General features: G+C 36.0%; 1 protein-coding gene and 1 long non-coding RNA gene across 7 annotated transcripts; one reads left to right on the top strand and one right to left on the bottom strand.

Moving 5' to 3' along the window:
* Nucleotides 249-2,446, top strand: LOC109950228. The gene is made up of 2 exons (XR_002272506.1): nucleotides 249-858; nucleotides 2,100-2,446. It is a non-coding gene; the product is annotated as an uncharacterized LOC109950228 (long non-coding RNA).
* LOC18770962 (protein EMSY-LIKE 1) lies at nucleotides 2,178-8,086 on the bottom strand. Of its 6 annotated transcripts, XM_020568391.1 has the most exons (11): nucleotides 7,748-8,086; nucleotides 6,780-6,902; nucleotides 6,514-6,679; nucleotides 6,307-6,416; nucleotides 6,078-6,198; nucleotides 5,659-5,889; nucleotides 4,210-4,278; nucleotides 3,425-3,676; nucleotides 3,277-3,345; nucleotides 3,130-3,193; nucleotides 2,178-2,611 (listed from the first exon to the last, which is right to left on the bottom strand). In XM_020568391.1, exons 3-11 carry the CDS (start codon nucleotides 6,610-6,612, stop codon nucleotides 2,565-2,567), a joined length of 1,062 nt encoding a protein of 353 aa, XP_020423980.1. In that variant the 5' UTR covers nucleotides 6,613-6,679; nucleotides 6,780-6,902; nucleotides 7,748-8,086; the 3' UTR covers nucleotides 2,178-2,564. The 6 variants fall into 6 exon arrangements, with proteins under 6 accessions (XP_020423980.1, XP_020423977.1, XP_020423978.1 ...); XM_020568388.1 differs by lacking the exon at nucleotides 6,780-6,902 and having other exon boundaries at nucleotides 6,514-6,716; XM_020568389.1 differs by lacking the exon at nucleotides 6,780-6,902 and having other exon boundaries at nucleotides 3,133-3,193; nucleotides 6,514-6,716.

Raw genomic sequence — 15,846 nt, 5'->3', positions numbered from 1 at the left:
GTGGCTAGTTTGTACTGGCCCTTTGTGACTAGTGACTTCTTTAGCTGAATTATAAATGCAATCATAGAATTTTTAATTAAAATAAAATAAAATAAATAGATGAACTCTATATTTCATTATATTGAAGTGATTATGGTAATAATCAACTGTTCACATGACTTACAATTTCACTAAAGATTATTATTCAAGGGTACCTAGGAAATGCAATATGACAACAAAGATTAGTTATTAAATAAAAGATCCTTTTATAATTTCATATACATCGAGGTTTTGTGTTCAATTCCCTTCTTTCAATATCGATGATGTAAAAAAATATTTCACATTTTTTTTGTTCGAAAATAACTATTCATGTCAACAAATCTCCAAGTTTTTCTTTATTTCCTTACATTGAAAAAAAGAAAAAAGAAAAAAGAAAAAAAAGAAGCCAGTCTAATGGGGACCTTTGTTTTAGGTATTCTTGTCAAAATGGCATTCAAATGCAAATTCAACACAAAATCGTTCAGAAATGGTAGTGGATAGCATTTCTTCAAAACAAAGTCATCCCCATCTAATTTCTCTCTCTCTCTCTCTCTCTCTCTCTCTCTCTCTCTCTCAAACATTATTACCCAGTTACAAACACACTCTTTTCATGACAATTAGGAATTCCCTTTCATCTTTAAACCAACCCAAAGAATACCAAAACGAAATAGCTAACGTTTTCAGCTCAAATGGGCTTTAAAGCCATCGCGTGTGATATGAGAAAAACGTACGTCGGCAGATTCACAGGAATGCCTTCACGATGTAGTTGCTGTCTGAAACCGAAAGGGTCTCCCAGAATTCATCTGCAAAATCAGATTCAGTTCATATTTCCTTCTTCAGGTGTGATTTTTCCTTGCCATTTTGTTGATTATTTTTCTCTGCATTTGGGATTGTTCTTTTTTTTATATTTATTTATAAAAATTCAATTTATTTCTTCAGTTGAAGTTGGCCGATGATCTGTGCGTTTATATGTCCAATTCTGTGTCGACAGATTCTCATAATTAATGTGTTTATGATTGCATTTGATGCTTTAGATTAATCATTTGTATACTCCATGTCCATGGAAGATCATTGGGTTTTTGTTTTGATTCTTTTTTGGTTGTTGTTGCATAATTATGATCAAACTTCGATGTTTAACTGGAGCTGCTTGATTCTTTTAAGGTAATTGTAGTTCTTGTGGTATTGGATTCAATGGTTGTAAGTATTCTTTGGTCTTTCCCACAGTCTAAAAAAGAACAAGATCTCAGATGAATTTTTTTGAAAGACATGTATACAAGAAGGAAAGACATTTATTTTCACTGATCATAGAAGAACTTAAACTAGGAGGATTGCCTCTGTTGTAGAGTGAATTCCGAGATCGATTTGATCCATCCACAGAAAGTTTATGTGCTCTTTTCTTCTGAATGATCTGTTTTGGGAATATGTAGAAGAAGACCAATCATTGTGTTTATCTTGGTTTTTTGTTGTTGTGCAAATCAGAAGATCCAAGGCCATTGGATTTAGGAAAAATTAATCTATTTTCTCCTCATCAGTGTGTGCACCACTTGCTGTTCAATGCAAATTTGATTTGGTGTTCTGATAGCTGCCTTTTTCAACTCCTTGGCCTCGTTTGGGAATGCTTCTGCAGGAAGCATTACATAATCAATTATAAGATTTTTTTAGAAGTGCTCCTATTCCTATTAGAAGGATGTCAGAGATTTTATTGAAAATCCAAGGGCTTTTGTGACTCATAATCACTTATAAGTTTTTTTTGTCAAACACTATCAGAAGCGTTTTGAGGTTATCAGAAAACACTTTTAGCCCTTTCAGAAGATGAATAATTAGAGCTCATCCTTTCAAAAACGATGAACAATTGAATTTGGTTCCTTCGTTCTTTAGCATTGTTTGTGTGGGTGCCCTGATATCTGGCTCTGCAGTGTGCTGTTTTATGAGATAGAGCAAGTCACTCATTCCTGCTGTTTGTGTAGGAGACACCATAAAAATAGATTTTCTGATAAGACAGCATCTAAAAGCTTTTGCGATAGCCACCAATACGAAGTAATTTCTTTCAAGGAATGTGATTTTGTTTGCTTTCTTTGCAGGATAAATGGTCGGTGGAAGCTAAACTTAAATGCTTTATTTATATTAGGGGGAAGAAGCAGAAGCAGGACAAGTCCACAAAATCAAAAGGGGGCCAAAGTCAACCAAATTTTACATTGCTAGATTTTACATTTGAGTCAAGTCACTCAGGTGGAAACTATGATTGATGAAAGAAACAATCTCTTCTACACAGCTTCGCAAATCTAAAACACTAAATCGAGGTGTTTTTACAAGTGGATGTGTCTAAAGTCAGGCATGTGATCATCAAAGGCAATTGAAATTTCTCAAAGGAACCCAGATGAAAGTCCAAGAATTTGATAAAGTGAAAAAAGCTATGCCATTAACATCATCACCACCTTTTGTGGTCGTTCTTTCCAACTCAACCTTTCCTTTCATTTGACTGCTAGCTTTGAAGCTACTATCCAGAGACCATCGTTGCCTCAACCACTGTGCCTGCTTTTCCGTCGTTATCCATCCATTGATCGACCATGCAGAAACGTATGCTCTCCATCTGCTTTTAAGCAAAAAATTAGAAAGAATAAGCAGAATTTTAAAAATAAAAAACAGGTCAAATGTGGAAGGTTGTCAAAAATAAATATAGGGAACCAACAAACAACATTTTGATTTTGTGTAATCCTTTTCAGCAGTCCTATTCATTATATGGGGTCTCAGTTCACTGTGCGGATAAGCCAGGAAGATAACCATCTATCTTCATTCAAGGACCCATTTTAGTTAGAGTCTGGAGGATATCCAGATAGTTGCGTAGAAGGTCCCTTGCCAAACACTATGCAAAACTATTCATTTTGGTTGAAAAGTGCAGTGTGTGACGGTTACTTTAATTAAAATCAATTGAAAGAATTATGCACCAACAGAAGTACGGGCATCGAAAGATACCACTAAAGAATAGGAATTTTCAATATGCTAATAAAATAAACTTTCACAACAGAAATTCTGAAGGTACAACAATTGGTTAATTAACTTATTTTGACAGCAACATAACACAGAATTATTATGTACACATGTATCTATTACCACTTTCGCCATCCGATGCATATGCAAGCCTTGCGATGGCATCAACAAGGGCCTGTTCGTGATCCTGCATTTGTTGCATATAAATGTCAAATTGTAATGTTAGACCAGGAGAAAGGAGAGAGAACGGGTAAAGGATGTTAATCTTACTTTCAGCATTTTCCTTGCTTTTTCAAGCTCAAAAGGATCTGGATGATTTGCATTGAAAACTCTCTCCACCTAATAAAATTAAAAGTGACAAATGAAAATAACAAACATAATTCTAGTTACATAGGCTCATCATGTTCATCATACATACCTCCTTTACCAGAGTATCAGTATTTAATAATTCCAGATCATCTGGCATCTTCTTCCCTACACCATTTTGTGACAGATGAATTTCTTTTTTTGATTGGGGCTTTATGGGTCCTCGTCCTCTTCCAGCACCTGGAGTAACACCGCCATGGTTCAAAGATTTCTTAACCCTGCGTCCTCCTTGCCCACCGCCATGGCCCCCTCGATGAGATAGGCCCGGATCCTCACCTTCCCAACGGATATCCTCACGAGAGATCTGTAACCAGTAATGAGTCAGTCAAGTCCCAGCACTCTTTGATTGCTTGGGATACAATTTCGTCAATTTACCAAAGACAAGACAGATATGACTTGACAATATGATCAAGGCCAGTAATGCTGCCACAAACATAAATGTACACGCATGTCATAAGCCCTTTAAAAAATATGAATGAAATAGGAGACATTTGATATATGAAAGCAACATGTCCAAGCTCTTTGATTAAAGATAAAAATATAATTTAATTCTAAAGCTCTCATAATGCTGTTTCCATCCAAGATCAACACTATCTACATATTTCATATTTTGTGTTCATGTTTGACTACAACATCTGCTTATATACTTATTACTGAAAGATGGAGCTAGCAGAAGAAATCAAAGGTCTAATTCTATTTCTCTTGTGCTCTCTCCCCGTGGATCCTAGTTCTAGTCAATGATTGCTTCCACACTTAACAATAACTAGAGCATTGGCAGGTTAATGCTAGAGTGGAATACATGCATTCATACTACATATGAAGAAAATATAGACTAACCTCCTTGAGATCAACCCATTCCCATGTCTCGTTTGCTGTATTTATATCATAGACCAATGCATGTCGACCCTGTAAAAAACGAAAGTTGATACGAATGGCTAAAGAATCTGGCACGTAAGAGAATCTAAACAGTCATTCATAGTCATCGCATTTTACTCTGGTCAACTAAGTTTATCCTAAATACGTCAGGAGTATATTAGGTTTTCCTATTCACTTTTGAATAGTTATTGATAAAAAAAAGTGACCAAATCCATCGAAAGAGAAGGGTGTGCCATTTTAGAAGCATGCAGGCACAGATAAACTGACAACAAAACATTACTACAGATAAAACATGGAAACTTAAGAGATCATCAGAAAGAAAATGTCACTTAAACAAATCAAAAAATCAAATAACTTATAGTTAATGTGTGTATTATTTCTTCTGGAAAATTATTGTTATGCCAAAGGATCCTTTAGTTGTCTAGTACATTTCATCTGAGCACAAACTAAACTATATTAAGATTGGGTAGAACACGTCAAATTTAAATCTGTCTTGGATTTATGAAAATTCCAACAACAATGGAATCCTTCTAACCTAGAAAGAGTCCAGAAGGAAAATGAACACAAACATCATCCAACAAATAAGAGGATTGAAATTTTGTACGTAAGCAAACACCATATTACATGACTCTTCTACAAAAATGACAGATGAGGTGTAATATTTGATACACTTTAAGCCATGAGAGGAAAAATATGTTAAGTCTATACAACTATATCTTTTACATTAAATTCATACCATCATCTTTTACCATTGACAATAATTGCTGAATTCAAAGTCCAAAACATTTTGGTTCAATTATTCAAAATATCTTATAAGGAATTTGCATGATGTTCAAAGGAAAAGGGAAGAAAAAAAAAATCTTAAGATTTGGCACTAAAACTGAAAGTCATCAATTTTTACTAAAAAGAAATGGCATCACACAGCTACGACTAAAAATAATGTTTAAAAGATAGTTATGCCAGAACGGCGGTTCAAAGTTTATTAATTAGTACGCCATTAGATAAATGCTCATTCTTCTCATTTTGTATTCAAAATCGACTGAACCTATAATATATGAAACAACTCTCCGGAGTTGTATTACAAGGTACATACTCAAGCAAGTGCACTCTTATGTCGATTAATCATCTAAGAGAGTCTTCTGTCCTATCAACATCTAGTAAGAGCAGTTGGTAGATGCTAAATGACAACCCTGACCAAAGATAACTTATTTTCTTTCCATTTCGTTTAGCAAAGTTAGTTATCAACAAACTTCATGGACACCAGTAATAATACCAATGAACTCAGCTGAATTCCGTTTATGCTTGTTTTCACTCAGACATGTGCATTTTAACAGAAATTCAACTTACAAATGTTGTTGCAGAAAAAGGAGGACTGAATCAAAAACACCTCATGCAAACTTCAATACCTACCTCAGTGCGGTTGTATTCAGTGATAACGGCCTCATAGAAGCTGTTGTCTTCAGGCCATCTGGTCCATACTTTCCTTCCGATTAATGAATCAAATGTTGCTGCTTCAACAGGTTCATTTCCAACAAGGGGACCAGAAGAGCTACGGCCAGTTAATTGTCTACTCAAAGTAGGTCCTGTCGACGGGTACTGCATGGACTTCATTGAGGATAAACCAGGGAATGGCTGACCATGCTAAGAAAAGAGAACAAAATTTAGGTCAAAACCAGTTTTCTTCGCACTACTGTAGTAATTAGTTTAGGTTTGTAATTTACTTTCCTTATGGCTCAAAAGAGCTCCTTAATACTTTTGAATACAAAGGCTGCAAATATGGAATACAAGATTAAAGCCACAATCGAGAGACCGAATGCTAGAGAAGGTACCGATTGAGATGTTTTCTGTTTCTTTCGCGACGCAGAAACAGTAGGACTGGGTAATAGATCATAGACAGGCTGAGATGCACTAAGCCTAGCAGCTTGATGCCCGCCTCCTTTTCTCCACTCTCTGATACATGATCCAACATGTGACAATTAAAAACTAGAAATACTAAACTCCCTGCCAATTTTGCAGTGATCATTGTATTACAATTTGTTCAACTTTGAAGAGGCGAACCTTATCTTACTGATGATGTCATCAGAATTAACCTTGGTCAGAAGTTCTCTGTGTTCGTCATCTGATACTCTCAGCTCTTTCCTAAGTTCGGTAATCAAGCTTTCCTTCTCCTGAAATCAACACACATGACAACAAATTAAAGGCTGATTCACAAACAACATCAAGATAACAAGCACAGAGACATGCAAACAAAGAGAAGGCAAATACCCAAGTAATCGCATCAGACTGAGCTTTAAAAGCACGCAGGACTGCACAGTATGCTTCTTGCTCTAGGTGATGAATTTGGGCCTCCATGTCTGTATACATCCTAGAAAATGAGATAGAACCTACTGCAGATCTTTCTTTTGCTGTGACGTGAGCCCCTCTTGGAATTCTGTTTTGATGAGATGGAGGAAGATCATCATCAGTACCTGCAGTTATTCCATATAAGGGTATACATGATACTCACAAGAAATATGTCACCATAACTTTACCTTGGAAGAAAGGATAAGTATTATTATATAACCACAACTAATGGCATGGAGCATCTAGATGAAACTTTGCATCATATGCAGCTAGTGGTCTTCTAAAGCTATTGATTGCGAAATATATTTATCCTGAACAGAAGTAAAAAATATATGTTTATTTATTATCTATATATCTGACAATTAAGATCATATATATTGTTGAGAAATGTATCAATTTGCAACGAAAATCAGTTCATAAACAAGAATTTGGGTTGGATCCGTGATGGAGTATCAACTTGAGCAAAACAAAATTATATGAAGTTCACAAATTCCCCTTCTATGGCTAGAAATGCTATTAAAAAAATAAGGCAGAATTTGTTAACTCTTTTGGTACATAGTTTTTGGAAGTTTGCTTGTATGAAAAAAGCCACAACAATTCTTCAAACTATCTCATACACATAAATATAGTAGACAGATGGGGATTTCAAGATAACACTTGCATCCTTAATATCCATGCATCTTATGAACGTACACATATCAAAGTTTAGGCAAATTTATGACTTGTTTTACCAATCAGTGAATTTCATGAAATTAATTGAAATAAGAATCATTCTATATGCCATCTTTGGTTTCTTCCACTCTATACATAATGATCGATAATTAGGGAAAAAAATCAAAGGTGAGGGGTAAACTTGTACTCTAAGAATCACTTTAAGAGGTGAAGCCCAAGTAACTCGCATGAACCCAAATTCCCAAAAACAAAATCCAGAGATTTAACACTTCAAAGTAACACAATTATACATTCAATCTCCCTAATTCGCATAAAACCAAGAACACCCAAAACCCTAATTTGGAAAAAACCCACTCTATATTCTGCAGGCCTGGAACAAACTCATCACACAATTACCCAAATTAAACCCTAACCCACTAACCGAAATCCCTTGAGATGCGTGACCCAGATTCGAGATAATTGTAAAGGTTCAGACTATTCTCACCGCTGCTGTCGGAGATATCATAGTCCATGCGCAAGAAGGGCGAAGAAGATCTTATAAGAGCCCTAGAAATGAAAGTAAAGTGCAGGGGCTGAGTTTTGTGAAGAATGTTGAAGCTGAAAGTTAAGAGCTTTGCTTTTCGTAGAGGCTCTAGGACTTCAAAACCCAAGTTGCAGATCTTATAAAAAGATCCCAGGAAAGGGCTCGAGCCTGGAGGGAGGGACTTCGAGACTTGAGAGCAGAAGAAAGCTACAGTTTTTATTCAAACTAGAGCTCGAGTTTGTTGTTGACAACGTTGCAATTATCGTAGTTGGCTTTGTAGTTCCAGACCCATTGGAATTTGGAAAGCATGCTATATATAGCAAAAGATGCTTTGGGCTTTGACCGACCAAACTTTGGGCTACGCTTTTTTTTTTTTTTTTTGGTCTGAACTTTGGGCTACGCTTTGGGACGTAGTTTTACGGTCCACAAGTCAGGCTGACATCCTTATCTTTTGTCGCCCAAATAAATTTTGGGTTAAACTCACACTTACTTACTGTAATTTGGTAGATCAATGCCATGTTTAATAATCTGTAATCGTGTGAGGAATAATTGAATTGATGATGAGTTTGATTGAGGAGGATTCAGAATCCGAATTTTCATTGAAGTTGTTTACAAAACTATTTGTAATCGGGATAGGAATGATATTTGATCCCTATAAGGCCATCTCTAACCTAGTAGGCCAAATCCAAAAAATCCTAAATTTTAGCCCAATTTCTCTCTCAACTCAAGAAAAGTAAGAGGCTAAAATTTGAGAAAACCCAAAAATGGGCCGGAATACCAATCCTAAATTATTGCCTGGATTGGAATTTTTTTTCATGGAGCCCACTGAGCCCGAAGTAGCCCACGTGCAAGGAAGAAAAACTTAGAAGTCACGGTTGCTGTGTTGCAGAGGGGTGCCGCAACATGGTGATTTTGTCATTGGAATCCAATAGCATAATTCAAACGACTCTTCTTTATTTATTCCAACTGTAACCCAAATCAACGGTTCATATTAAATCCAAGCTATTTTAATGGTAAAAAAAAATAAAAAATTTAAAGTAAATTTAGGTTTTACCCATAAAAAAACTTTCACTTTTGGAAAAAGCCAAAGCTTTTTCAAAAAAGACAGAATAACCTCTCAACTTTCAAACCAAAGACATGCAAATGTAAAAGATTTATTAGGAAATCAAAAAATAAATAAGGGCAATTTTGTCCATTTTTGCTTCTTTTAAAAATTTTCTCTCTCCTTTGGGCTTTTCCAAAGTCTCCCAAAATTTAATTAATCTAAATGAGATCCAAACCCAAAACTTACTCCAAACTCTATAAATACCCCCATTTCTCAAATAATCTACTCACAACATTTTTTTTTTCTATTTCTCAATTTATTTTTCCTTAGTCATTTTCATAATCTTCTTTCATTCTTGTTGAAGATGTCCACAAAATCTCAAAGAGGTGTGAATTGGAGGCCATACAAAGATGAGGCTGTGTGCAAAGGGTGGGTTTCCGTCAGTGAAGATGGGGCTATTGGCACCAATCAAGCAAGCAACACATTTTGGTGGCGTGTATATCAAAAGTTTATGAAAAACGATCTGTGTATCAATGTACCCGAGCGGCGAACATACCAAGCCATGCTTCTCAGCTCAAGACTATCAACCAATAATGTTCTCTTTTATGGTAAGTACCCATTCTTATTAAAGCTTTAAATTTCTATATGTATTTTATTCAACTCCAAACTTATTTTTTGTTTTTACTCCTGCGTAGGACGTATATGCAAAAACAATATTTCTTCAAGATAATAAGCCTCTAAATAGGCCTTTGATGTACCATGCTTGTGAATCTTAAAAAATTTCCCAAAGTGGAATGATATAAATGAGCCTCCCACACAACGTTCGTCAGGAGCTAGTGCAAGTATGGTGAATTTAGATAATGATGCAGAAGATGTCACTGTACCTAGTCCACAGGCCATCCGTGCGTAGTCCACAAGCCATCCGTGCGTAGTCCAAGGCCTAAAAGGTGAGATAAACAAAAGGTTGCCAAAAAAAAAAGGGAAGATGGATGACCATTCTCAACAAACAAGGGATAAGTACTTAGAATCATTGGTTGAGCAAGGCATTGCTTTCAAGGAGGATAGGAGACGAAAGCTCAACATATTAGACAAGTGTGTCCAAGATCAAGCTGATGCTTATGCTTATCAGAAGCTACAAGATAAGGAAGCCCAAGAACCAAAAAAAACAAGGCCATAGACCTCTCCAAATTTACTCCAAGAAAGAAGAAATATTGGGGTGCAAGAGCATGCATAAGGTCAACACTTTGCCGTTAATCCTGAAGGTAACTCATGGGACTATTATCCAAGCCCCTCCTATGGTGGTTATTAGTTTATTCCTATAAATATTGTGTGTTTTCTTTTGGAATAAAATTATATTTATGGAATTTTAATTTTTTAGGTCAAATTGTTCAAAAAATTAAATTATGAAGTTATTTAAAAAGATTAAATGAAGAAAAGTTATCCATGAAAAAAACAATTAGACTTAAACCATTCTTAAACAATTTAATAAAGTTGCGGACTTAAAATTCAAGTCTGGAGGGTTAGGGGAAAAACGGTTTGAGCCGGAGCATAACCCAAATAGTTACTTTTTTTAGGGGAGAAATTTAGGTTTAGCACCAAATGGGTTGTAGAAGGCCTAAAGTCATCTCCAACCCATGATGCCAAACCCAAATAATCCCAAATTATAATCTAAATTATATCTCAATTCCTTTCCCAACTCAAGAAAAGTAAGCAACCAAAATTTGTGAAAACCCAAACTTGGGGCCAAATACGAGTCCAGCTATTGCCTGGACTGGAAAATTTTATGGTTGAGCCTACTCAAGGCTAATGCATCCCATGTGCAAGGAGGACTCAATGGGCGCCATATGTCGTGCTGATGTTGCTGCAGAATTTGTCGAGCCTATTTTTTATTCCAACAATAACCCAAATCCAACTATCCATATTAAATACAAACCATTTTAACAGTAAAAATAAAAAATAAAAATCCAACGGCTGAAATTTAAATCCAATAGTCAAAATAATATTTTAAATTAATCTAAATCAAATCCAACCCCAAAACTCACTCCAAACTCACCCATTTCTCAAATAATATTATATTTGTGGAATTTCAGTTTTTTTAGGTCAAATTATTCACAAATTTAAATTATGAAGTTATTTAAAAAGATAAAATGAAGAAAAGTTATCCATGAAAAAGAAAAAATTAGACTTAAACCATTCTTAAACAATTTAATAAAGTTAAAGACTTCAAATTTGAGTCTAAAAAATTGTGGGAAAAAACGGTTCTAGTCCGGGCAAACCAAATAGTTACTTTTTGGAGGAGGAAAATTTGGGTTTAGGACCAAATGGATTGGAGAAGGCCTAAGGGCATGTTTACTAAATTCCCATAAATCGGAATTGAAATCCATGTGATTACAAAATGCCCTTGTTCTAAATTCCCATAAATTATTTTGCTAGAATCCGAGTTAAACCGAATGGAAAATTTGGAATTTTAAAAAAATGTGTTCGGTTATAATGGCTAAAAAATATGAATTCCTAATGGATTAGTTCTCCAAGAATTAGAATACCACATCCTAACCAGATCCCAAACCTCTGCATTTAGAGACAGTGCATTTACCCGCATTTCTCTAAATCTAGGCCATTGCAATAATCTAACAATTTAAAATATGACGCATCATCAAGTTTTTTTTTTCTTCTCTAAACAGACATAACAAACGTTAACTATTGCTGTTAGGTTGGAGTTCTTTTTGTTTCTTCCCACTCATGTCTCCTCAGTTTACATCAAGTTTCTTTTTCTTTTTTGTGTTTTGGTCATCTCCTTCTTTTTCTCTGCTTGATTGATGCCCTCTTGGGATTCAATGGAAAACTGTTCATGGTTGTATTAATATTCAAATCCAACCAAGTAAAAATAGTTTTTTGCTTTTCTTCAGTGTTTCATGCTTTTTATGGCTTCACAAAAAGGCTTTTTTTTTTTGTAATCATCTCCTTCCTCTCATAATCTTTTTATTTTATTTTATTGGGAAAGTAATTTTCATTCCCCTCATAATCATATTGCAATGGATCTGTCTTTATTTTTACTTCAAAGAAATTACCTATTCAATACTTTTGGAGTTTTTCCATTTCATTTGGATTTGAATAGTCATTTAACCATGGACAATTTTTCACTGAACCCTAGAGAAAAGAAGATTACGTGGAAGAAAAAAGGAAAAGAAAAAAAGGAGAAAAAAAACACGCTCAAAACTTAACGTCTGTTTAGAAAACAAGAAAAAAACTTGATGATGTGTCATGTTCTAAGGGGGTTAGATTTTTACAACGCTCTAACTTTAGCGAAATGAGGGTAAATTACAACGCTCTAAATTTAGCGAAATGAGGGTAAATGCACCTGTTCTAAATGCAAAGGCTTGGGATCTCATCCCACCCTAAGAGTCAAAATCCTTAAAAATCAGGAGTTGATGTTCGGATTTTGTGTGGGCCACCACTTCCATTTTCATTTCTTTATATGAAGTAAACACAAGAGTAAATCGTAATCATGATCCAAATCCTTATTTTGATTTCGATTGCAAATTAACAAACATGTCACAAATAAAATTGGAATTGAGTCCAATCCCGTCTAGTCTTGTCCCAAAGGGTTGAGATTATAACTTTTGGTTTTATAAATCTGTTTAAGCCTATTCAATATTGAAAAATAAATATCACTAGATCAAGAGCTAATTGAACCATCTTTCTCTCCCAAACAAACCATAGCTCTGCCGCACTTGAGGACATTTCCCTCCATCTCCCCCGAGAGAAAAACTTCCCTAGCATGGGGATACTAGGGTAAGCCTTCCACATAAGTATCCTCATCTAATTAAAAAGGAACACTAGTCATCCACTTCAAGACTAAAAATAATAAAAAAAAATTTATTCCAAGGTTTTTCTCTTTCCCGTTACGACCTCCGTTCCCCCACCACAATTCTGGGCACCTTCTTCAACGTCGGTACCTCATCCTCCAGCATCTGCCTCGTCGTTGTCATCGTTTCTCCCCCTCATACATCGTCGTCAGAATCGTCTTCTTACTAGCTCTCTCTTATATCTCCCCCTATTTCTCTCTCTTCGTGTAGGCAACACAAGAGCTTGATGACTTTGCCGACCTTCAGATCTGATGACAAGACCCAACCAAATTCCACTTTCGAATCCGTGTCGAACCCTGTATGTGTCCAACACCTGGCAGTGTCAGGCATAAATGTCCAAAATACCCATCTTGCCTTGAACCGCAAAACAAAAACACCTTAAGGTTTTAACTTCCACCAGAAAACGGGCAGAGTCTCCCCTAAAGAAAGGATATTTCCCAAAAATTTTCCACTTGCAAAAAAAAAAACAATTAAAATTGAAAAATCCCAATCGTTCAGCATGCATCAGAAAAATAAATCTAAATAGCCTCATGCCTCTTTATACCACATAAATCATTCAACCATCTAAATCTGGTCTAACTCTTAAAACAACATGGATATGTTATCACTTTTCAATATGACCTAACTGAGCAAGTTTTCAGCTCTTGATCTTGTGGTTGCACCGTACTGTACATCTGGTTAGGTCTGGTCCAGTTCTAATGGAAAATTAATGGCTCAATCAAACCAATCCAAACCGGTTCAGATCTGATTCGGTTCCGTTTTCTCAGTTTGAATTGGCAAACAATCTCAGCTTTGTTTTTGTTTTTGTTTTTTGTTTTTTGAATTTTTCATCAGATCTACAATCCCAACTCTATTTTCGTTTTTATTTTTTTGGATTTTTCCCAAATCTACAATCCTAGCTTTGTTTTTTTTTTTATATATAGATTTTTCCAGATCTACATCAGATCTACAATCCCAGCTCTGTATGACGAAACAGGTCCCCAAGATCTACAAGATGCTGTTTGGGCAGCATGCTCAGAGAATGAGAGAGACTACAGGGAGAGAGCTGGAGCTGGAGCTGTGCTGGCTCGTGCGGGTAGCTAGGCTCGGATGCATGTGGGGACTGGAGCCCAGTGGAAGGTGATGGAGGTGCAGGGGATGTGGCTGTGGCAGCGTGAGGGGTAGAGGAAAATACAAGGTCAGCATCACAGAGAAGAGAGAAAGAAGAAGAACAAAGAATCAGCATAGATGAGAGAAAATAAGAAGAAGAAGAAAAGAAATAAGAAAGAGTCAACAGCACAGAGAAGTTAAAAAAGAAAAAAGAAAAAAAAGAAGAAGAAAGAGTCGGTAGCACAGAGGAGAGTTACAAATATATAATAGCTTGTTACATATAAATTTGAAAACAAGAAAGTTATTAAAAGAACGTTGGTCATGTGAAACCTTAATATTGATATCAACAGTTTGAATAAAACATGTTTCCATCTTTCACATGTAAAAACAAACTCATTACTTAAGAAAATAGTTGCGAATTATATAAAATCTTTAAAACTTAGAAACCTCTCAATCCTTGTCTCATAAGTCGGAAAACATATATTAAACCCTTCACTAATAAGTACCAAGATAAAATCATCAATTTTTAGTTTAAAGCATATCAAAACTAAAATACTCTCCACCTAGGCATATCCCCATTCATAATCCGTCAATTCCAAGAACCATGTATGTTGCAACCTCGCAGAACTCGGAGTACATATGGTCAGCCCGAGAACGCATATCCTCGTAGAACTCGAGGGACGTGTAGTTAGCCCGAGAATGCATATCCTCGCAGAACTCGGGTGACATGAATGGATATTCTTGCAAAACTCGGGGGACATGTAGTCAGCTCGAGAACACATATCCTCGCACCACACAATTTAGGCGTCCCCGAGACTCATAGGGCATTATCATAAATGACTAGACTATTCCAAAGACAATTGGGTGGGGTGAGGGGGTTGGGGGGGGGGGGGGGGGGTACTTCTTTGGTGGGTTGAAAACCATATTCCGAAACTTATCATAAAATACCTCTTATAACACAAATCCCTTTTTAAAACGAGATCAATCCCAACATTCCTTAATTGAATTTGACCATGCATAATCTTTCAAAACTGTTCTCAACTACATTTAAATATTCACCACATACTATTGAGAACTAGTATCCATAATTCATCGATTTCAAGCCACTATATATATATATATATATATATTAAACATAGACATATAATTAGATATTTAATTAATTTCTTTTTCACGCCAAAATTCGAATAACAAGCCATTCCAAACTCTACACAACTAAACATATAATATAATATACTTAAAAGTAAAAGCGATTGCATAGTAACTCATAAACATCTAAATAATCTTTCTTAGTATGATATCATTCTAAAACAACCATCCCATTACAATTACAACAACTAATGGCCTCAACCAAAACGACAGAGCCCACAATCTAAATCGACTGTACTCGTAGAGCTCACGACCTCAATTTGTTATATGTCAATTCCTATTGGTCCATAACCATAAGTTCAGCCCATTCTAAAAGTCTCGTCACAATCCAACAGTCGGTTTGACCCCGATTGTGGAATTGACTGATTGGGCCTGCGGGGCCCATCACCTCCGATTCCTGATCCGAACAATCCTATAAGTCTAACAAGGTCTACTTAACATGTCCCGAGAGTTTGGTCTCGATCCCCGTCGATCGGAAAATTCTCGAAACACCCGACAATACCTATACTTAGGTGATCATGACAACTAGGGGAGCAACTTTTATAACTGGGCCGACCTCCAATTTGGCCGGGAAGTGGTCGGAAAACGTTGCCAAAATCAGACAAAATCTAGGTTTCTAATTGAACACCCATGACTTCAAATCAATGCAAACCAACTATCAAAACAGCTAGAACACGAAAAATGGATGAAGAAGCATACCTCACAGTCGAAATTTGTTGCCAAAATCGCCAGAAACGGCGATGAAAAAATTGCAATTTTTCCACTCATTCCAATAGCTTCACGGCTTGAAATCGAGTCTGAAAATTTAGTGGGTTGTGTAGAGGAGGTGGGGAAGAGTCTTTTGCAAGTTACAGAGACACGTTTGGTGGCCAGATGGCTCCAGAATTGCAGTCGAAAATGGCTTTTTCGTC

The sequence above is a fragment of the Prunus persica genome, chromosome G7 (assembly GCF_000346465.2).
Source record: "Prunus persica cultivar Lovell chromosome G7, Prunus_persica_NCBIv2, whole genome shotgun sequence".
NCBI lineage: Eukaryota > Viridiplantae > Streptophyta > Magnoliopsida > Rosales > Rosaceae > Prunus > Prunus persica.
The sequence above is the reverse complement of the archived record's forward strand: the minus strand, read 5'-3'. Positions and strand labels throughout refer to the sequence as shown.